Source organism: Amphiura filiformis, chromosome 17, assembly GCF_039555335.1.
Source record: "Amphiura filiformis chromosome 17, Afil_fr2py, whole genome shotgun sequence".
Taxonomy (NCBI): domain Eukaryota; kingdom Metazoa; phylum Echinodermata; class Ophiuroidea; order Amphilepidida; family Amphiuridae; genus Amphiura; species Amphiura filiformis.
Window position 1 is genome coordinate 43,332,565 of NC_092644.1, and position 22,740 is coordinate 43,355,304.

The 22,740-nt window shown below is 37.8% G+C and overlaps 1 protein-coding gene across 1 annotated transcript in view; it reads right to left on the minus strand.

Annotated features, from left to right (window-relative positions):
• The window catches only part of LOC140137840 (U4/U6 small nuclear ribonucleoprotein Prp4-like), a 29,501-nt gene that overhangs the window by 1,073 nt on the left and 5,688 nt on the right, over window positions 1–22,740 (minus strand). The window contains exons 5-15 of the mRNA XM_072159630.1: window positions 22,431–22,540; window positions 21,481–21,563; window positions 20,797–20,890; window positions 19,659–19,753; window positions 18,650–18,708; window positions 17,398–17,521; window positions 15,958–16,047; window positions 15,291–15,413; window positions 14,105–14,212; window positions 1,078–1,196; window positions 503–549 (exon numbers count right to left, since the gene is read on the minus strand). Coding sequence (XP_072015731.1) covers window positions 503–549; window positions 1,078–1,196; window positions 14,105–14,212; window positions 15,291–15,413; window positions 15,958–16,047; window positions 17,398–17,521; window positions 18,650–18,708; window positions 19,659–19,753; window positions 20,797–20,890; window positions 21,481–21,563; window positions 22,431–22,540 — 1,052 coding nt within the window. The remainder of the gene's footprint in view (window positions 1–502; window positions 550–1,077; window positions 1,197–14,104; window positions 14,213–15,290; window positions 15,414–15,957; window positions 16,048–17,397; window positions 17,522–18,649; window positions 18,709–19,658; window positions 19,754–20,796; window positions 20,891–21,480; window positions 21,564–22,430; window positions 22,541–22,740) is intronic.

The window sequence follows — 22,740 nt, forward strand, 5'->3', positions numbered from 1 at the left end:
TTTGTGTAAGTTAATAATGATAGTAACTCAATTTTCAAGAATGCCTCTTTTGGCCCCATGGAGCAGATTGTGTCACATATTGAACTATACATATTATTCATGGGAACATATTCAATCATTGTCATTTTCACGTTAGCTGCTTGAAATGCAAAAAGTGTGAAAATAAATGTCCACTGTGACAGTAATTGGTGGGTTGCTGTCCCTTGCCACCTGTTGAGGTCAGTGTCTTGGCTAGCCACCTGTCTGCCCATCATTTTAGACAGGGAGTTTGCTTCTGGGACGGGCAAAATTAATGCCTTTGATAGATGCTACATTATAATTGTAGGCGTTGAGAAAGTCTATTGACCTCTTTAGTAGACCAGATTTGCAAAACAAGACATTTGAACTCTTTCCTTCCAATGGCTGTACAAGTCTGGCAAATGATTTAAAGGTCAAATTAGGACATGTAACTTTATTCAAATGATGGGCAAACCTTAATTGAGGTTACAACTGTAAATCTTACCTTAGCAGTGTTGTCATAGGAGCATGTAACTAAAACATCACCAGAACCTGTTCAATGTAAAGAAGATCAAATATAAATCAGTTACGACCAATAACAAAGGTATTAAGGGTTCTTATTGAAATTCCCAATATAGCTTTAGGTAGGACAGACTGACAGAGCCAGGAATCCCTCTGCTTAGCATGTGCCAAGCAAAACGCAATATGCTAAAACAGTCATATTGATATGGCCAGTCAAGAATCTGATATAATATGGCCCTAAATATGATCTACTCTAAATGACACCTTAATCTGCAAATGATATAGTGTAATTTTTTACCTCTGCATTATCCCACACCCAGGAAAGAAATTACACCAGTAAGCATTTGTCCAGTGCTTTAAAAACAAAAATTTAATAAATAATAAAAAAAATAGTGTCTCACATGCTTGTGAAGGTTTTAAAATCTATTATAGGACATGTCTTTCCTCCTCCCAATTGGCCCAATCTCAGTCAAAATAACTACTCAACATTTTTTTGAGCAGTGTAACACATGTGTTGGGAAGGTGGGGCAAGAACTTTTTAGGAATGAGATAATTTACCTTGAAATTTGACCCCTGATACTAGGTTATTATGAGCTGGTATGGTGTACACACATGCACGTTGTCTTAAATCCCAGATCTTCACAGAGTTATCCTCACTTCCCGTAGCAATATGATAACTGTAACATATAAAAACAATTAAGAAAATAAATCTGTAACTCAATTTACTTTATTCAACTTAATAAACACAGGACAAGAAATAAGCCCCCCTCCCAATATTTCGTCATAACATTGTAAGGTTTCGTTTTGTACCAATACAACTTGTCCTCACCAAGTGAACATTAACTCTAATGTGTATCGATTCTTGATCATTCAGCCATGCAAATCCCTTCTTGGTGCAGAGTTCAGCACAGTGTGTTGTAAGATGGCTAGTCCCATTCCTTGTCCCAATACACCTTGCAGTTAACAAGCATAGGCCTACTTTGTGACTTTTGGAAAGAGCAGTTTTTGTCTTCAATTTGGGCTCATTCAGCCATGAAGTCATGAAAATCTTTAATTTTCACACAACACTTAGTAAACAGTCATATAATTATTTCTAAGTAAGTTTTTTTGGTACAAAGTTGTATTTTACGATGTAATGACGACATTTTGAGAGGGGGACTTATTTCTTGTGATGTGTTTATTTCACCATGCAGGTTATGACTTGTTCAACACATTTTTGCTCTGATATAATTTTGTAAAAGTTTAGATCAAAGATATCCTATAAATGTAACTATACTATGATCAGCTCGCAATAGCCGTGTATTGTTCTGTTTTTGTTACTGCACACGTCAATAATGTCCCAACTTGCACCTGCGCAAATTCACAAAAACATGCGGCAGTCAAGCAATACACAAACTGCGGTCCATATAGATGGTGCGCCAAGCTGTTTGTACGCAATTCTATATCAATCCACGATGTTATGAGTCCCATCGATTAAGAGCTGATCAGAGTATAGTTTCATTTCACAGTGGGTCAAATATCATGTTTTTCAAGTCTAAGAGCATAGGAGAAATGTAATCAACCTTTTTTAACTTCCTAATCAGGTAATACAGGTATATGTCCAAATCCTGATAATTGACGAATATGTTTGCTCTTTTTATGCAAAAATATCATCCAATTTCAGAAATGTTCCCAATTTTTATATTTTAAACATATCTGGATTTTTTTTAAATTTATGGTCCCAGACCCAAATTTCTGGGTAAATCCAGAAGAGTTACCCACATCTGTACCTTAAGCTGAAATTATACTACATCGCTGAGCGATAGCGATTCATAACCTCATTAATAAACGCAATGCATGTGACCCAATTACATTTAGATATTTGTGAAAACGCGAACACAAATCGAGGTCATTAATATCTCACAATTGACCGCAAAATGCGTAATTGTTCCAATGTCGCACACAATTGACCAACGTTTGCGTGTTGTTGTGCGTCGAACAAACCATATTTGCACAGATTGTGATACGCACTTTTGTTATTGGTCGTCCTGTTTTAGCCTGATCGATTTTTGGAAAGGGAAGATGTAAAAATCATCTATTTTTATAAACTTTTGAGCAAAATTTAGTGTTATTTTGAAAGGTGAAGAAATTAAAATGACGGTTATGAATGAGGTTAATAACTTTGCATCGGTAATATGTTGGGCATTGCGAAAAATCTAAACATTTTGCTTTGGACCTCGGAATGTAGCCCCTCGGGATATTCCTCGGTTCCAAAGGCAAAATGTTTAGATTTTTCACAATGCCCTCCAAATAACCGATGCGCAGTTATTAACCTCTAATTAGTATTTAGCCAGTGAGGTGGTGCGCTTTTGTTGCATTGGGAAAAGCCGGCTACCTCATTGGCCAAATACCAAACGATCATCGCTCAGCGATGGAGTATAAATTCAGCTTAATGTAACTAGTTTTGTTTAAAGGACATCATCAGTCCCCCCCATATCCTTGTCACCCATTTTAGTGAGTGCCCCTCCCTTTATTATTAGGTAATAAAAATGAAATGATAAGAAACTGAAAGGTTATCACATGATATGTGTTCATTACTAAAATTAATACCAACACGAGTATCGAGAAACTTGTTTATAGCATGCCAAAAGTTATGTACAGGAAGGTGTAATCTCCTGTTTCCTTGTTTAGTTATAGGTTAATGAACGCGTATTACTTATTGGGAGAGAAATTAGACAAAATAATGCACTTGCGGTGATGTTGATGCATCAACATCACCGCATTATTTTGTGTAATTTCTCTCCCAATAAGTAATACAAGTTTATTAATCTATTTCATACACGAAAGAAAAAAACACATGACATGATTTTTACTTTTTTATATAACAAATTATCACTAAAAATGTTGGAAAACAGAACCAAATATAAATGCATCAACCCGCCTTGAAAAATTAATCAATCCTACGCGACGCTGAACGCGAGAAACACTGCGCGTAGTAATGCTGGAGTGCACAATATACACAATCAATGCATGTTTTGTACTTGTCTAACAGCTTTTCTGATTGGCTGCTTTGATATAGGAGTGTATGAAAATTCAAATAAATACCCTTGGAGTCTTAGAATTGAGGGTCTCCTGGGAACTGAAACAAACATATCAATAGCTAGCAGCACCTTGCTTTATGAGGTGAACTTATGAGAATGAATTTTTATATTTTGTGTGCTTTTTTTCCTTCTTTCTTTTTTTTCTGGTTTGAATTTCACAATGCGCACCAGCATAAATAGTCGACTTTTGTTGGTTTCCAGACTTTTTTCTCAAGCCCAATATATTACAACATGTTACATTTTCTTTAAACAATAATACATACACAGTGCAGGAAATAGCAAGTTTCACTTTTCAAAGCTTGAAGTTGCAAGTTTTACATTCCAAATAAACAGTTTCTGTTTCTAGAACAATTTACAATAAACACCAAGCAAATGGAAAGAAAAAGAGCAAGGTATACCAACTTGACGTCTCAGTACGCAGAGCTTGTCTGGGAGCTTGTTTTATCAATCATATGATTAATAAAGTGATGCATGAACAGTTGAATTGATCAGTACAGTACAGAGATGACTTTATCCCAGTAAGCTCAACTTTCATTCTGCATGTTCGAGTTACACATTCAACTTTGTCATTTGTGTCATCATTTGCTTCTCTGTGGATACTACTCTTCTAAGCATATATAATAACACAGAAGGTGGGACCTTCGGGAGTGTGTTAGCGAACTAAAAGTAGCACACACATACAGGAAAGGAAGCTACTGCATAAGTGCTGACAAGTTTAGGGCTCCAAGTGCTCTGTGTTCACTTAGATTAGCGAGTTCACCACTTTCAAATACTGCACTAGCTTCAGCCAATATTCAAACACGCTCAGAAGGCACTAGCACTGGACTTTCCAATCTGTATGTTAATAATTTCAGGCACTATACAACATGGCTTGTAGCATCTTCTTAGCATTATTCATTCACTGTATACTTGCATTGCCTTCACCTACGAATCCAACTGACTCATTACCATGTAAGCTTCACAATACCACAGAAATTGATTGCACGTATAGGCAACTGGTGCAAATTCCAAAGTTTAAAACATCAGGAGCTACTAAGCTAGATCTGAGCAACAATGTACTGAGAAATATCACTGGACAACCATTTATAAACCTAGCATCACTTTTGGTGCTGAATCTAAGCAGGAATGATTTGCATTTCCTTGCTGCTGATGCTTTCACTGGTCTAAATTCTTTGCAAATGCTTGATTTGAGTCAAAACCGAGAACAGTCTCCATATGATGAGCTGATGATTGATGGAGAAGCTTTCAATGAGTTGCAATCGCTTGAGGAGCTATGGTTGAGTGACAACAACATGCATTACTTGTCTCCAACTTTATTTCATGGATTACATGATCTTAGATCACTTGATATCTCTAATAACTTTGACCTTTACTTTCCACCTTCCATCTTTGATCACCTGTCTCGTTTGCACTTCTTGGATATGACAAACACATATAACATGATAGACTTGGCACCCATACTGGCACCACTACAATCACTGCATGAATTACGAATGACATACCCTTTTTTCTACTTCACACAGTTCGGTTGTCAAAACTTGACTAACCTTTCAGTGTTAAAATTTTCGTTGGTAAATACTATGTTGGTAGTTATTTCCAACGATTCATTCCAGGCTTTTTCAAATATCCCTTTAACAACATTATCATTGGACATGTACTTGTCTTTTTTACTTCCAATGGCGTATGAGGATGCTTTTAAGTATTTCACGCATTTAACTTCCCTGGAGACTACCACCACACCACAAATTTTGGCAGCATTACTATCTCTTGAAACGCCGCTATATCACCTGTGTCTTTACACTTATGATTCTGAATTTCAGATGTTCAACACAACAACTTTTGAGTCTCTTGCAAAATGGAATTCTTCTCTTAACACTCTTGACATAATAAGATTGGATATAGACGAGCATTTTCATTTGAACACAATTGATGGCCCTGCATTTGCTTGGGTTCCTTCACTTCAGTCTCTCACCTTACAAAGGCATGGATTCACACACCTGTCCAATGATACATTTCTCGGATTATCCATATTACGTCACTTAGACCTTTCTGGCAACTCTTTGGTTGAATTTCCAATACAAGCATTAAGGTTATACACAATTTTGCCATTTTCAGAAGCAAAATGGGATGCACATAGCCCCCTTTAAACTTATCTATTTCTGGAAATAAATATCGGAGAGAGAAAACGCAAACTACGTCTAAAAGCTGAAAGTGTAAGGGTCATTATTATGCTTGAATTTTCCACTTGGCTCAAAATGAAATGTACTTTTCAAACATTTCAATTTTTTTTCAATATCTGGAGCATCAAGATTTTTGGGAACACGGCCATAATTTCTCATTGGAAGTGGCGATTTTGTTGGGAACTTCGACGCACATTACAAACAAGTCAATAAAAGAATGTGCATATTCATTCTTGATATTGGTTGTCTCGATTTTTATGTAAGCTTAAAATGTTGGCGAATTTGAAGTAAAATGGCCTCCACTTGTATGTCGTTTTGTAACCAGTAATAATAATTCCGTGCAAGATTTCATAGACAAAATTCTGACCTACATTATTTCTATAAACCCTCTTCTGCATGCAGGTGCTATTTAAATTTTTATTTCGATAGCAGAAAATTGAGATATTTGCTATTTTTCCGACTCGCTGCTGCCAAATTGTCTAGTTTCGCGATAAAAAGATACAGCGAAATCAATTTTTTTTCTCGAACCATTTCACCTCGTTTCGGCTTGTAGCCGGATTTTCCCAGGAGGGGCAAGACTGTAGGCCCTATGGGGCGGGGCCCAAATCCACCAAATTTCCCACTGGGGGCGAGGGCCCAAATAGACAATTTTGCCAGGCTTATCATAATCAGTATATGGTAGGCCTATTGAGCTGTATTGCCTACCGTTTGGATTCCCCATCTCTCTGCCCCTCCTCTCACCCTCTCCTCTCTTTTCTCCTCTTTCTCCCCCCCCCCTTTCCCTCTTTTTCCTTGCACTAGGGGCGGGGCCCAAATAGGCAATTTTGCAATTGCCCCCCCAACAGCTACGCTACTGTCATCACGGTAGACATACGCGGTAGGCCTACAAGCAGGGCTGTCAACTCTCACGCATTGGGTCACTTTCTCACGGTGTCACACCAAGGTAGTATAATCTCACGCCTAGGTAATAAATCTCACGCAAAAAGCTGGAAAATGAGTAAAATCTCACGCATCGTCATGAATAATTTGTTGCTCCTACCCCCCCCCCCTTTTCACATTCAGAAAATTGAGATATTTGCTATTTTTCCGACTCGCTGCTGCCAAATTGTCTAGTTTCGCGATAAAAAGATACAGCGAAATCAATTTTTTTTCGAACCATTTCACCTCGTTTGACTTGTGCTTTGAAGTACAAACTTCAAAATTGATATAGTGATTCTATATTTCAAGCTGCGTCATACTGTGTTTTTCTTACCTCTGATTGTCGCTGCTCAAGGCCAAAATTCAAATTTTTGGACAGAAGTGACACTCTCATTTTTTTTTTATAAACATGTTGTTTACGTACGACATGTTACGACGGGCTGTATTTGCCCGATTCCTTTCGTCACAAAGTGGTGTTGCCGAGTTTGGATTTTAAAATATTTAGGTATTTTCTAGCTTAAAATCTAGCGCCAATGCTGCGCTTGCAACAGGTAGATATTTAGAAATCCATTTAAGGTATGGGTATGGGTATGGAAATTGGGGATCCCAAAAAATTGGCATATGCCTAAATATAGGCTATATGCAAAGGGGATGGGGCATTTTGGCAGGCCAAGGGAGGGGCCACAAAAATTGGCAGTCCAGGGGGTGCGGACAAGCGATTTTCGGCTGGCGAGACGGGAGGCAAGCGATTTTTAGCGAGTCGCTTGGAAATTTTGGCTTTTAATTAGTAGGCTAATACCGGTACTGATTGCACAGCCTTTCGAGAAAGCAATTTTTTGGCAAGCCGGGGCCGGGGGAGGGAATAAATTTTGGCAGGTCGAAAGGAAGAATGACTTTACCTAGCACACATTAAAGGGGCATTTCGTGATCCACAGCCTCATACAACCCCATAGGCCTCGTCCCTTTCTCACAAGTTAAGATTTTTATACCAGTCATCCCGCTCTGGCCACATGTTTAGGCATTTTCACGCAGAGATCAATTCATTAAGCAATGGAAAATATTGCCAAATTTGAATTTCGTTTTAAAAAGCCTACTCCCCATTAAAAAAAAAAAAAAACTAATTTTGGGGATTAAAAAGTTCTGTAAAATGAAACAAAAGGCTGCCTCAATCCTAATTATTCATTTAATAGGCCAGGCCTTCATTTCTGAACACCCCCTAGCTATGGCCATACCCGTAGTGGCGGAACAGAATTTTTTTCGCGGGGCATGGGGCCCGGGGGGAAGTGAATTTGAGACGGGGGCACTTATTGCACTTGAAATTGTCGCAAAAAGTGGAAAATTACATAATAGTGGGGATTTTGCCTAAAAACTGGATGGGAAAGAAAAAATATTGGGGGAAATACTGCCCCCCTAGCGGCGCCACTGCATATCCATCCATGATGCTAGAATGACTGAAGTTCTGGCGCTGAAATTCAATTTCAATATCACGAGTTTTTATCAGGGATTTTACCAAGGGAAGGCGATAGGTGTAGGATTTTGCTGATATACCAGGCAACACGAGAAAGGTGTGGCTAAATAAGGGAGTGTTCATTATAAATATTTTCCATTATCATACTTTTGACGGCGAGAGCATAATTATTTGAAGCGTACATCGTGTCAGTCACATGGTCACATCTGTTGAAAGAGAAACGCACATGTCTCTGATTAGCTCGGGGATTAGCTACTGCGCGCTGCGTGCTGGTCTGTTGTTGTCGAGTGGAAATGGGAAATTTATGAACGAACTTCCGCAACTTTGCAACATCATCACGCAGCGGCGTAGCCGGATTTTTCCAGGAGGGGCAAGACTGTAGGCCCTATGGGGCGGGGCCCAAATCCACCAAATTTCCCACTGGGGGCGAGGGCCCAAATAGACAATTTTGCCAGGCTTATCATAATCAGTATATGGTAGGCCTATTGAGCTGTATTGCATATCGTTTGGATTCCCCATCTCTCTGCCCCTCCTCTCACCCTCTCCTTTCTTTTTTCCTCTTTCTCTCCCCCCCCTTTCCCTCTTTTTTTCCTTGCACTAGGGGCGGGGGCCCAAATAGGCAATTTTGCAATTGCCCCCCGGCAGCTACGCTTACTGTCATCACGGTAGACATACGCGGTAGGCCTACAAGCAGGGCTGTCAACTCTCACGCATTGGCCGTGAGTCTCACGCATTGGGTCACTTTCTCACGGTGTCACACCAAGGTAGTATAATCTCACGCCTAGGTAATAAATCTCACGCAAAAAAGCTGGAAAATGAGTAAAATCTCACGCATCGTCATGAATAATTTGTTGCTCCTACCCCCCTTTTCACATTCCCGAGCGCCGTGGCTCAAATATTAATGGTTCAAAATGAACATTGGAGTCGGCAAATCCCGGTACACCTAGCTCTTTATACAGACAAATATAGTAGGCCTATCAATATGTTGTATTTTTATATTTTCTGGTGGACTCGCGGAGAATATCATGTCATGTAGGTCCCGGCACTGGGTTGGGGGGGGGGGGGGGTCTCAAGGCATTTTGGTAGGCCCCCCCATGCTTGATTCCGGGGGGTTTTTTAGCAGGCCCGACCATTTTTAAAATAAAAACACCTCGGCGGGTCTCTTCAAAACATTTGTACCATGGGATCAAAGTCATCCAAATTTGGCCTAATTTGACGCTTTTTAAGGGCACTTTTGCCAAAATGCGCCCAAAAGTTGGTCTTCGCTGTAAACCCACCCATCATAGTCGTTGAAAAGGTAGGCCTACCCCAAAACTGTGGCACATCCACGAACCCGAGGGAGAGACCTCAGTGGGTAAAAACATATCTAGCGGGACCAGATTTATAATTTAAAATAGGCCTACATTTTGGAAGCCAGTCATCACGACAAACGGGCCATGGCAATGGTATTAACACTTTGATTTTAGGCTTAAATAACGAGTGTAGGCCTATAAATTGCAAATTTGCACACACCCGGGGGAACCTTCTCAAGCTGGTTTGGGTAAGGATGTGAGGCTGTGACTCAAAAACTACGGATGCGATTTTAAACCAAATTTGAAGAAAACAGACCCAAAATTGTATCAACTTTTGGACTGAAAGTTTTCGCAAATTTTTACTTTTTCGAGAAAATTATTGAAAATACCCTTCTTGAACCTAATTTTCATGACACTGAGGGTCAATAAAATCAGGGCTAAAAATACAACAGAGTCTAAACTAAATGGCTGAAAATGCACCCCAAATCTGCCGCACATCCCCACGACACATTTCACCTTTTATAGATTTTGAAAATTGTCGCAATAAAATAGGCCCGAACTTATCCCAAATTATCCCCCGAAAAAATATTTTTTTGCAGGTGAGGTTGGAGTCTTATTATTTTTATTCTCAGGGAGGACAGGGGTTGATATTTTTAGCAGGGTACACACGGCAGCTACAGAGAAACCACGAAAAACTCCTGTGAAGTGCATGAAAATGCCCCGAAAATGTGCCAACCGAAACACCCGAACAGGAAGATAAAATAAAAAAACAAAACCAAAAACCCAGGAAATTTCCCGAAATAAGTTCCAAATTCTTTGTCCCCACTAAAATATATTATGAACACTCCCTTATGAAGTCTGCCCTCTTCCGGCTATTCTGGTAGTAGGCGTTGACAATTACCTTCATATTTTTGAAGCATGTTTGAACCCGATTTGTTCTCTATTCACATTTTTAACGTTGCAAGTAACATTTCAAGACCTCTATTTGTGACAGGTATTTAATTATCTTGCTAGAGATGTGCCTAAAGTTGAAATTCAATATTTCGGATCGCAAAGATCGAGAGATATAAAGTTTAACACCATGGATCATATGGGCGTCTTATATGAACGATTACGATAACTAGGCAAAAATGGCTGGGATACAGGTTGTGTAAATACTACATGAATATTCATGAACTATACAGAGTCCATTCTTCTCTAATAATTAAGATGTCAATCACTCTCCTAGACGACAGTTGCTTGGCGCTTGTAAACAAATCGAATAATAGTGCTTGATAACAGCTAAAAAATAGGCTAAAAACACATTTTCACACAATTTTTCCGGATTTTTTATTTCACATGATAAGTAGACATATTTTCTTACGTATAAGGTAATAATATATTTTTTCTGGAGGTAAAGCCCTTCAACACTTTGTTTAACCTTAAGTGTATTTGAACATTACGCATCCTTACAACACTTAGATATCAGTATCAACAATATAAAATCATTTGATCACAATTTGGCAAAATTAGAATCACTGTAATATCTTAATATCTGGGAATCGACTATCCTTGATATATCTGTCCTCTGCAAGGAATCTCAGAGAACTGCATTTACAAAATCAAAATCCACCATATTACCAGTATGCAAATTATGCCGTCTTTTATTTCACTATTACCTCTCTTGAAATTCTTAATTTGCCAAGAGAAAATACTGACATAAAAATTGTTTCACCACTTTTTGATGCAATTAACCCACCACCCCTGCAATGGGTTGACCTATCAAATTGGACATTACTGAGTCCTCTGCATAAGATTCTTGATATCTTGAATTTCTTGACCTCTCTGGTACAAACGCATTTAAACAATATCAGGAGGAACTGCACCTTCCAAAACTGAATACTTTGAAAGCATCTTGGACTAAACTGGAATTTATTTTAGGAATAGCATTTTTTTGAAAACGTCATCTCTTCTTTCCCTTGATTTGAGCCACAATAATATACAGTCAATTGAAAAAGAAGAGATATTTCTCCTTGAAAATCTAACTTATCTTAACTTGGAAGGTAATAGTATTCAGAGCCTTGATGGACTACAATACTTACATGTAATTAAAACCTTGAAAATAGCCATAAATGGTCTGTTACAAGTCCCTCAAACTTGGTTCAGCAATGACAAAGATTCTGCTCAATTAACCTATCTAAGTGTTGGCAATAATCCTTTTGAATGTACCTGTTTCATTCAAACGTTTCAAAACTGGATTCTCACAGACTCTGTGACCCTATTGGAATCACAAAGTAGCCAGTATCGATGCAATTCTCCTGTAAGTTTGAATGGGGTGCCTATCACTCAACTTGACTTGGACTGTAAATCATACCTAGTTGTCTACATAACCACTGGTGTCTTGGTAACGTTACTGGTTTTTCTTTTAGCAAGTGTAATCTTTTACTATCGCTGGCATATACGATACAGAATGTTTTTGTTTCTCAGACGAAGACACTATGCTCACGTTGATGGGGATAATAGGGAAGATCTACCTGAGAATATTGAGTTAAACAGGTACCTTGCCCCTATCCATTATCGTCGCTATGATGCTTACATTGCCTATCATAAAGACGATGCTGCCTGGGTAGATGATGAGTTAGTACCCAACATTGAGGAAGGACCGGAACCATTTGAACTTTGCATCAAAGAAAGAGGCGACATTCCCGCAGGACGTTTCCTTCTTGACGCGATTGCTCATGGTATCAAGCAAAGTCGGAAAACCATAGTCGTGCTGTCCCCGCATTTTGTTGAGAATGAGATGTGCCACTATCAGCTTCAGATGGCGAGTATGCTTTTGATTCAAGATGGTCGAGATGTGATCATCTTGGTTCTATTGGATGAGATCCCTAACAACAAAATTACTTTACTACTCCGTAAAATGCTGTGTACAAAGAAATACCTGAAGTGGCCTTGACGGCCTTGTGATAACGCTGGGAGGAATTTATTTTGGCGGTGCTTGAGAGAAGAAATTAAGAAACCTGTACGTGTGGATAGACGCTTTGAGGAGTAGCAAAATGTCCTGCTATGAGCTTTCACAAAAACATTGGAAAACTTAAGACTGCATATCATAGGAATCTAGTTGTTTAAACTTTGTACAGTACTTATGTAGAGAAATTATTAAATGATATCATTATGTCTACAACCATTGTTTTCTGAAATAATTTACTTTTCTGATATGATAACTTATTTGTTATGTTTTTCAAAGAGAGATTATGCATGCGACTTTTGTATTGTAAAAAAATGTTTTGACCTGTTTTATTGTCCCACATTCTACTGATCTTACCCATGCTCCTTTAAAACTTACACATTTGGTGGCAAGTTGAATGTAAGTACTGACTTGAAATTAACATGATATATTTCCTGCTCTCAGACTCCATGCATTCCAGCATTCGAAATATGGCTGGCCTGAACATCTCTACGGGCCCACTGTAAATCATCAAGACATACTCAATACTGACTTCAACATCAATCCATGGCATTACCTTTTGTTGGTTTGCAAGTCCGAAGTCTTTAAAAAAAGTGTCACAAAATGTGGACCAGTGTGACAGAAAATTGTGACCCGGCAGCACAAACGAGCCGTAAATTCCCTAAATTGTATTCTGAGTTATGGTGTAAAATGTGTACGAAGGTCGTATTCATCGGTCACTAAAGCTGGCGGCGACATCTGTCTTATTTTGATAGTCACAACACCAATCAATAATCCTATTATTGAAGTGGATAATAAGCTTCTACCTTAGATGGCTATAGAACTTTTAATAACTCTGGTCTTTGTTTGCTTTTGCTAAATCCTTTTCAAGTGGTGGGTTATTTGTATAGGTATGCATGACCAACAATTAACAATGAGAGAACCTTCTTAAACCTCGTTGACTTGGGGATGATTTGAAATGACCGCCAATTATGACTGTTTGATATTTATTGCCAGCAATGTGGAAAAAGAGACACACATAGAAACGAAAAAAAAGCTATAATTTTGTTGAAGGAGCAAAGTTTAACTAACCATAACTCCGCTTCTGGATATCGCTTTGAAGTCAAATGATATACCATTTTTAAGTTTATGATGTTTATTTTTAAACACGAAATAAAACAAAATTGACCGGGGAGGAATTTACGGCTCATTCGCCGTGGACGGTCACAATTGATGAGGGGGGGGGGGCAGAGTGCCCCCTGACAAAAAAAAAATGAAAGAAAAAGTGCCCCTCTGACAAAAAATGAAAGAGAAAATCAGGAGGGCAAAGGAAAAGAAAAAGGGCAAGGAGCCCCTTTTCTAGCAAAATTCAGGGCCAAAATAGTGTAGAATACAAAATTTTTCCGTGCTACGCGCACACATTGTAACAATGAAGCCCTTTTTTTATCCGGATAATGGGCGAAAATAGTGTAAAATACCATTTTTAAGGCCCTTTTCGGGAAGCTCGAAGACATACAGTCTCTATGCATTGTATGATGCAACTGCATATTTTTTCGTCTGTGCCCCCAAAATTTTATTTTGCCCCCCCTGACCAAGAAAGCTGGCTACGCCCCTGGCTGGCTGATTTAACAATTATTGCTTATTGAAAGCAACGCATTGCCTTCGAAAGCAACATGTTACCGCAATACGTAATGGGCCCACATGGCTTGCTATAGACTTACCCATTTGGTGACCAGTTGACTGCAAGTACTGACTTAAGATGACCCTCCATAAACATGATGCATCGCCCTGTTCTCAGGTCCCACACTCTACCAAACGCATCCATACCCCTATATGAACACAACATAGTAAATCAAAAACATTTGTGAAATGCCACACTACATTCTTTTCCCAATTATTAACATGATTCTAGTTCATGGGTTCTCATTTATATTTGCTAGCGAGCCACGCCAGGGCCAAATTCATTTAAAATATCTATGTTTGAGGGCCAAATAAACCTAATTACTGTTTTCAGAGCTGTTCCAAGAGCCAACCATAATTGACTGGAAAGCCGGATCTGGCCCACCTATTGAGAATAGCTGTTCAAGTCTAAACATAATCATAACCAAACCATAATGCTACATTCAGTTTCTGTTACATGGATATAGGAGGGGGTGTATGTCTCTATACACAATTAATATTTGCAACAATTTGTCTTCAATGGAAATTGCTTGTGTGCCAGATGTGATCTATTGATTTGAGTGTAAAATGTATTGATCTTAAATTTAACACTGCAATTGATAAAAAAATGTTTGGTTTTTCTATTCATTTCTTAATCTATGTATGACACACCCCAGCGACTGGATTCAAACCCTGCTGAGTCCTGATTTTTCTCTCTCAAAAGTTTCATATATCAGTTTGCTTGAGCCCCCAAAATGTCATTTAAATCACAATTTCTCGGGCTTACATCGTTATTTCTGATCCTCACATATATTATTTGTGTCTCATATTGTCTTACACCTTGCAAGGGTGAAGTACATAGACCACCTCTTTCTTCATTATTAAAGATATTTTAAGTTGACCAAAATTGACACACACAAAATAAAGGATGATGTCACTATTGTGATGAATTTTGACAAAGAAAATAAAAATAATTGTAGCTGATGACCTAATCTGAACCCCAACATGGATAATTCCTGCAATCAGTTTATTTAGCAACTCCTACATAACTATATGTAAAGCAAAATCATGTGGTGGGAGGCCAAACAGAGCAGAGCCCAATCATATTTGGCCACCCTTTTCAATAATAAGTTAAAATTTCAGGACAAATTACAATCAAAAGACATATCAGGACATAATTATGTGCAGACAACGACCAGACAGGACATGTAAGACAGACAATATTGGCTATGGTTTATGATTGCTTACCCAGTAGCACATAATGAGCCATCAGACTGGAAGTCAATGCAGTAGACAGCTTTGCTATGGCCCTCTTGATGTAAGATTTCCTCTTGAGCTTCAAGATCCCATAATCGCCAGGAATTATCAAAACTGTTAAAAAAAATAGGGTGTTATAGCGTTAAAAGAGATCACAACAATTGAACAAGAAAAATTAATGAAGATAACAAAGACTCTATGTGCAATGGGAACTCTACCATACTAAACAGTCTTATAAAAAATATGCCTTTTGCATAGTTTAATAGCACATTAATGTTTGTTCCAAAAATGCTAAAATCTGAATTTGGACAAATTTTAGAGTAGTCTGGTTTAGCAACTCACTGATTGTCCTACCTATACTTTGTTCAGCTTATAATTGGCAACGACTCGTAACATTGTGGATTGATATAATCATTATCATGGCATGCACGTAGTTGGGCGCAGCATCTATGCTAGTTGCGCTTTGCGTAATGTGTGAGTGGTTGACATGCACAGATATCAAAAAATTTTCACCAATTAGAAGCTGAAGAAAGTATAGTGGCATGCATAAAAAAACAAAGTAAATCAATACATGAATTATTCGACTTATCTGGTGGTTATTTTTTTAAATTGTTAATTCAATTGTATAAAATTGGGTAAGTATCACTATATTTCTTACCATGTTGTACCAAGAAATCTGCCCGATGGATGATACGCGACCCTGGGTACCCTGGCATCATGACCTTCTATGTTAGCTATTGGTTCCTCACTGTAAATATTAATCAAGATTTGAAAATAATAATGGTCTGTGTCAGGGAAGGTTACTGGTACAATGATTAACATGCACTTTCATCTTCTTTGGGTCAGCTTAGATGACTTACTTGACTTCATTATGTTAAAGGTGGGTAACCTGATTGACAGCCTCGTCTCCCACTTTAAACCATCAAAATGCAGATTTTGGTATCAAGTGAAAGCTCATATTTTTCTCATTAACATATTGAAATTTGGCATTCCAAATTGGTATATTTCCGAAGAAATCATCAAAACACTGTTGAATTAGTCTTAACTGTGGTATACCACGTTTGAGACTAATTATGCACTTTTTTGATGATATCTTTGGAAATACACCAGGTTGGAACTTCTAATTTCAATATGGTACTGAGAAAAATATGGTCTTTCACTTGACTTGAAATCAATACATTACATGATCATGATGATTATCATTAACAAATACACAGTTAACTACCAATATCATGCTGTATAAATGTCAATAATTCCATAAGGAATATAGTCACATTTACAAAAAAACATTTACATGTTCTTTTTGCATGAGTGCTTGAAAGGGATGACCTTTTATGTTATACGTAACTTTTAAATATCAGGTCACCTTCATTTAATGCTGTACTAGCAGTATTGTAGTATATTTAATGGTGAAAAGACAAGAGGCGGCATAAACAAATGTGGCTTTTTGGGATAGAAGAATGTCTTCTTTTTGGGGGGAAGGGTGTGTTTTGCAGATAAATATTCAATGCAAAGTAGAGGTCAGCTGGATTGGGCTGTTCCAGGTGAAACCCACATACCCCATGGAAGACATATCCTTAATCTGTGCTGTGGGAGTGTGAATTTCAAATGGGTACCTGAATGGGTGGCTCCATTTGTAATCTACACCCCCCCCCCCCCCTGTGTGGGAGATTAAGGATATGTCGTCCAAAGTGGTGTGTGGATTTCAACTGGAATAGTCCATTACATGAAAACAGCCATCAGTTTTGATTGCTCCTTAGGAGAAGGCAAAAAAGAGCATTTTTTACCAGGAATATGTGACATGATCAAAAGGAATGAGTCAGATGTTCCTAATATTGTTTTTGAGATATTGGCAAAAATAGTGTTCAAATTCTTTTGTTTTATATTGACTTTAGCCATTGATAAATTGCTCATAACTCGGTAACCAGATGTCCGATTTTGATGGGGTTTGCATCAAAATGTAGCATTTGTAAACTGCCAGAAAATTATGTAAAAAACTTCTAATTGAAAATTGCCAACATGTGACTCATCGCCTTGATCATGTCACATATATGTTTCAGGAACTCTCCATAAAAAATTAATGTACAACATTTGCTACCTTTCTAGATTCCACAGTTTAACGGAGCCATCTGCAGCACATGTAGCTATACTACACTCTGATGGATCTAGAGATTTGGTTGCTTGTGGATGGAATGCTATGCAGCCTACATTGTTATTATGACCTGAAATAGAAATGCAAGTTCAGAATTGAATACCTGAGTGGAAGAAGGGCCCAACTCCATCAAAACTGTTTTTGAGATATTAAGAAAAAACTTAATATTTGGAAAAGTTTTATAGGCAGAACGTTTTTATCTTCAGGGGACCTTTAATACATGAACATACAATAGTACATACATTCAAAATTATATATGATGTTTCCATGGCAACGGTACAGGTCTTAATACGAGCTGGAGTTGGGCCCTTCTTCCACTAATATACCACAAGTACCAGTTCTGTGTTATAAATAGCTACAGAAATTAGATAATCACCATTAATTGCACAAGTAGAACTCATGTAACAGGTTGGCAAGAAAATTTATTGTAGTGAAAAGCAGATTTCATGGAAGAACAAAATTCCTCTTTAACACTATATTTGTGGAAGAAGGGCCCAACTGCATGGAGTTGGGCCTTTCTTCCATGAAAACTCATGATTAAGTGTACGTGGAAGACTATTTGGAGAGTGGATTTTGGCTCATCCTTCACACACAAGGAAGATCAGTCTGCTGGCAATAAAATGCTGGGTCTAACTCATTTTTGTAAAAAATTGGAGTTGGGCCCTTCTTCCACTCAGGTATTCAATTATATGAGACATTGCACTGCAGCATACACAAAGATCCAGGAATGTGATCAAAATTCCTGTAAAATTAAGGATGGCAGGGTTTGAACTGGGCACTACTTTGTGAAAATATAGAGCCCGGTAGAGGTGCATTTTGTGTGAACCGGGTGCTATTTAAGATAAACCAAGAGTTAAAACACACTGCTACATGAATTCTGGCATGTAAATACAAGAAATTCAGACATTCTGCTGGAAGAGAGTTCAGCTTGAAAGTACCGCTCTCAGTCATGTTTCATGGTATTAAACCAGTGGGCAAATAGAGCTTAGATATTTTACATTAACAAATTTCTATCCACAAAAGACCTGATATTGTAAAATTACAATTGCTTTTTTGCAAAAGTCACCTTTTTCAACTTTAGGTCTGGTAAACTGAAGCTCCTATATCATATCCTGGATGCTCGGTGGCAATGTTACCCATCTCTAATATCCATGTCATGTACATTATATTATATTCCTTCACAGTCTTATACACCTACCTCTTAATGTCTTTATTGCATGAAATTCTGGTACTGACCATAATTTTATTAACCCACTCCTGAAAAACAAATATGAATAGATCAATCAATCAGTTAGTTGGAAAACACAAGTGGAATGTGTACATAATAAAAACAAAATGACCCCCCCCCCCCCAAAAAAAACAACAACAACACTGTACTTTGGTCAGCTCATACATGTAATTGGTGAGACTCATATCATCATGAATTGATATAGAATGGGGTACAGGCAGTTGGATGCAGCACCTACACAATGGTGTGCTTAGCGTATTGCATGACTGGCATGCACCTTTACACAAGTGTAAGTTGGGACATTATGCTCCCAAAAAGATCATTTGCTCGTTCTCGTCTGGCCAATCCTCCCAACTGAAAAAACTTAAGTAAACCAGACAAATTGTTTTTTTTGCATGGAGATCAAAATAGTGTACACTTCTGCATTGATTGGCAAAAGTCTGATATTGAATGATAAATTGCATCTTTAAGTGTGCATAATATTATGTAGCACTTATATTACGATCAGCTAGTAATGGCGAGAATTATTCATTTTTTGTAACTGTGCGAGTCAATTAAGTCCCAATTGATGCCCGCGTAAATTCACAAAAGTGCACATCAGTCATGCAATACGCAAAGCACAGTTCGTATAGGTACTGCGCCCAGCTATGTGTACGCCATTCTATATCAATCCACGATATAATATACGAGTCCCGCCGATTAGGAGATGATCAGAGTGTAGTATGCATTATTGACACAGCGAATTACTTGCAAAATGCAAACAGGCACATACTCTAAATCAAAGTTTACATGGTGCATGGCAAAGTAACATAATTTTTTCCGCCATAGTGACACATACACATGGCAAAGTTGGTTCTCTTTGGGTCTAATGTCTTTGTGTCTCACACTGTAATACGGAAACCTTTGATAGAGTTTAGCTGTGTATGTTATTCTCTACATATAGTGTTATTACTAGATGTCATCCAACTTGGCTACTTACCATGATGCAGTGGCTAGCATTTTTGAGTCTGGACTGAACTGGCAATATGAAATAGGCCTGGTATCTCCTATCTGACTTCCTATGGCAGATAGCGACTGCAAAAGATAAATACATCAATTATTGCATCATTAGTAATTAATGACATATCTACTTTGACTAATATACATTCCACATTCATTTAGAGTAATTTGTATTTATGTTTATCTTTCCTATTTTGGGCAATGGTTGTCTATTCAACCTTTACACAATGCTCCAATATAAGGCAATAGAAACAAATTATTCCAATGTTTTGATCAACCATCAATGCTTGGTCGATCCTTACTATTTATGAAATTAAATAATTGACCATTCTTAATAACATATATAAATCTTTGCCTGTATTGATACTGAAAAATATAAATCTGGCATTAATTCTGATTAATTAGTTGTTAGTTCATTGATAACCAGCGTCAAAGCAGCTTAGACAGTCAATCTAAAGATTGAACAAATTTGTTTCTGGCACCTAATATGGAATCTATAATAGGCAGAAATCTAGACAGTTGATAGGGAAAGATTCAATTTTTCAAAAACCTTTGACAAGATGCTGCACAAACATATAATGTTGAAGCTCAATGTCTATGGCATGGTTGCTAATGAGAAGAAGGTTAGTTATACAATAATAAGTTTCAAGTTGATAAGTTTGAATAATATATCCTGCATGTTGTCAACTGTCATGTAGCATAGTATATGATATATAACAGGGTTCCCACACCTTAAAGCCTGTAAATTCAAGGACTTTTCAAGGACTTTCAAGGTCCAAAAGCATGATTTTCAAGGACTTACCACGACACAAAAATCATGATGCAGCTCTCCATGCGGCACATATTAACGAAAGTGACAGACCCTCTCCACCCCACCCCCCAAATGTGTCAAAATTATACTTTAGGTAAAATTCCAATTTTCAAGGACTTTCAAGAAATATCCAGGACTTTCAAGGCCTTGAAAAGGCATTTTCAAATTCAAGGACTTTCAAGGACCGTGGGAACCCTGATATAAATCTGATCTTATAGACAACTGAAGTTCAGAAGACATACTTTAGTATTGATCAGCTTGTTCCAATATTGCATTCTTTGGACAATAATGGCCTTGATGTACTCACCCTCATGTGTCTACTTAATTCCTGTCTCTTGGCATTTTGCTGTGATTCAGGGATTAATTTGGCTTCCCTTGCTCCCTCTAACCTCTTCTCAGCCCTGAAAAAAATTGCAATATTACACATAACTAATTTTACTGCATAACAATAATTAACATGCACTGGCTTTGATTTGAGTAACCTGGACAGATACAATGTCAGACAAAGTGTTGGCTCACTGAGAATATGATAAAAAAACATTTTTGACACCATCATGACTATATTTGGCCATACAGTAAATTAGTTTTTGCCGACATCAGCCTCATTCACTGGTGTTGAGACACATATACACTCTGCCCAAATCAGATCAGTACAATTAATTCCTCATGAAAATAAAGTTTTTGATAGTTTGGGTGTGGTTTCTATGATTTAAGAAAATAGACTGCTGAATTACCAGTTGACCCAAGTTTCCCAACTTGAACTCAAAATGCCTCAACCATTTCATGCAAGATCATACTTGAGATTTTCCTCTAGGCTATCTTAAAATCATCACAAGGACAAGTGTGGCATATTTTGAGTTGTTAATGAATTCTTTTTGAGAATATGAGAAAATAGATTTGTCATTAAAATAATGAAAGGCAAAGTTGGCATGGGCCGCAATTAACAGGAACCAAGGAATCAACTCATATTGGCTTTAATAAGAATCCATACCTGGGCAGTGAATACTCTGCAATCCACAATCTAGCCCTCTTCAGACTCACTGGTCCTTCATGGTACCATGTTGTGTTCTCATCCTGTTAGCAAAAATTGAAATATATATCACTGGTTATTCTTGGAAATGTCTTAAAAAATTGGAACTACCCTAAAAACTCGATAGTTTAGCATATGTGCTTACTATTGAGCACTTTTAAAACATGCGAACATGAAGAGCCTCATCCACAAAAGTGTAAAGGGTTTTGAGCAAATCATCGATACATATAGTTATATACGAAAAAGTAAACCTACAAATTTGTGTCTCAACCCCATTAGCTCAGTTGTTAAAGCGCAGGACTATTGTACAATTTCATGTTTTCAAAAGCGTTTGATAGTATATGCTAACTGTCGAGTCTTTACGGTATTATTACATCCCATTCAAAGCCCGCTGAAATTGGCGAGACAGTCACTGGGAAAGACCAGTGGCTGGATTTTCCCCATCAGTGGAATTGCACCATGGTTATTGGTAAAGGGGAGGTAACTGTATTTTCCCCGATCAGTGGACTTGCCCCATGGTCACTGGTAAAGGTGTGGTCATTGGGTAATCCTGATCAGTGGATATGCAACATTGTCACTGGCAACAGGGTGGTCACTAGACTTTTGTGATCATCTCTGTTTAAAAGTCAAGTCAAAATGGTGTGCATTGACCGTCTTGTTACATTTTGCTGGAATGCGTCCAGGCCTTGTCTTTTGAGGCGAGTGAGTGCGATCAACCGCCATTACTCGCTTAAAATGAAGCGGAGGAGAGCTTTTTATCACTCGCCTACATTTGGTGTAATACTAATACAAGTGATTAAAATCACTCGCCTACAGCTCACCTGACAAGTTTTGAGGAGAGTGATTTGTCACTCGCCAGCAATTTTCAAAAGACAAGGCCTGTGCGTTACATTTTATTTCGAAACTCTTACCCCTTTCTTCTGTTTTTCTTCTTTCTTTTGTTTTAAATTTTGTTCTCCAACCTCTGCTATCAGTTGTCTTAATCTGTTCCTTCTGTCAGCTGGCCCTTCACCAAACAGACCTAAACGAATCAAAGTAATGTATAACATATTGCCAGGATTTAACATATTTCATATCAACAAGTTGCATTCAGATGTTGATTGAAAAACTACCAATTTTTACAGGTTGTTTGTTTAAAGAGTTGTTATTCAAAACCATTCTCAATACAAATCTATCTAAGATCAACTTTAAAAGATCTCATGTTTAATCAATTTAAATCTC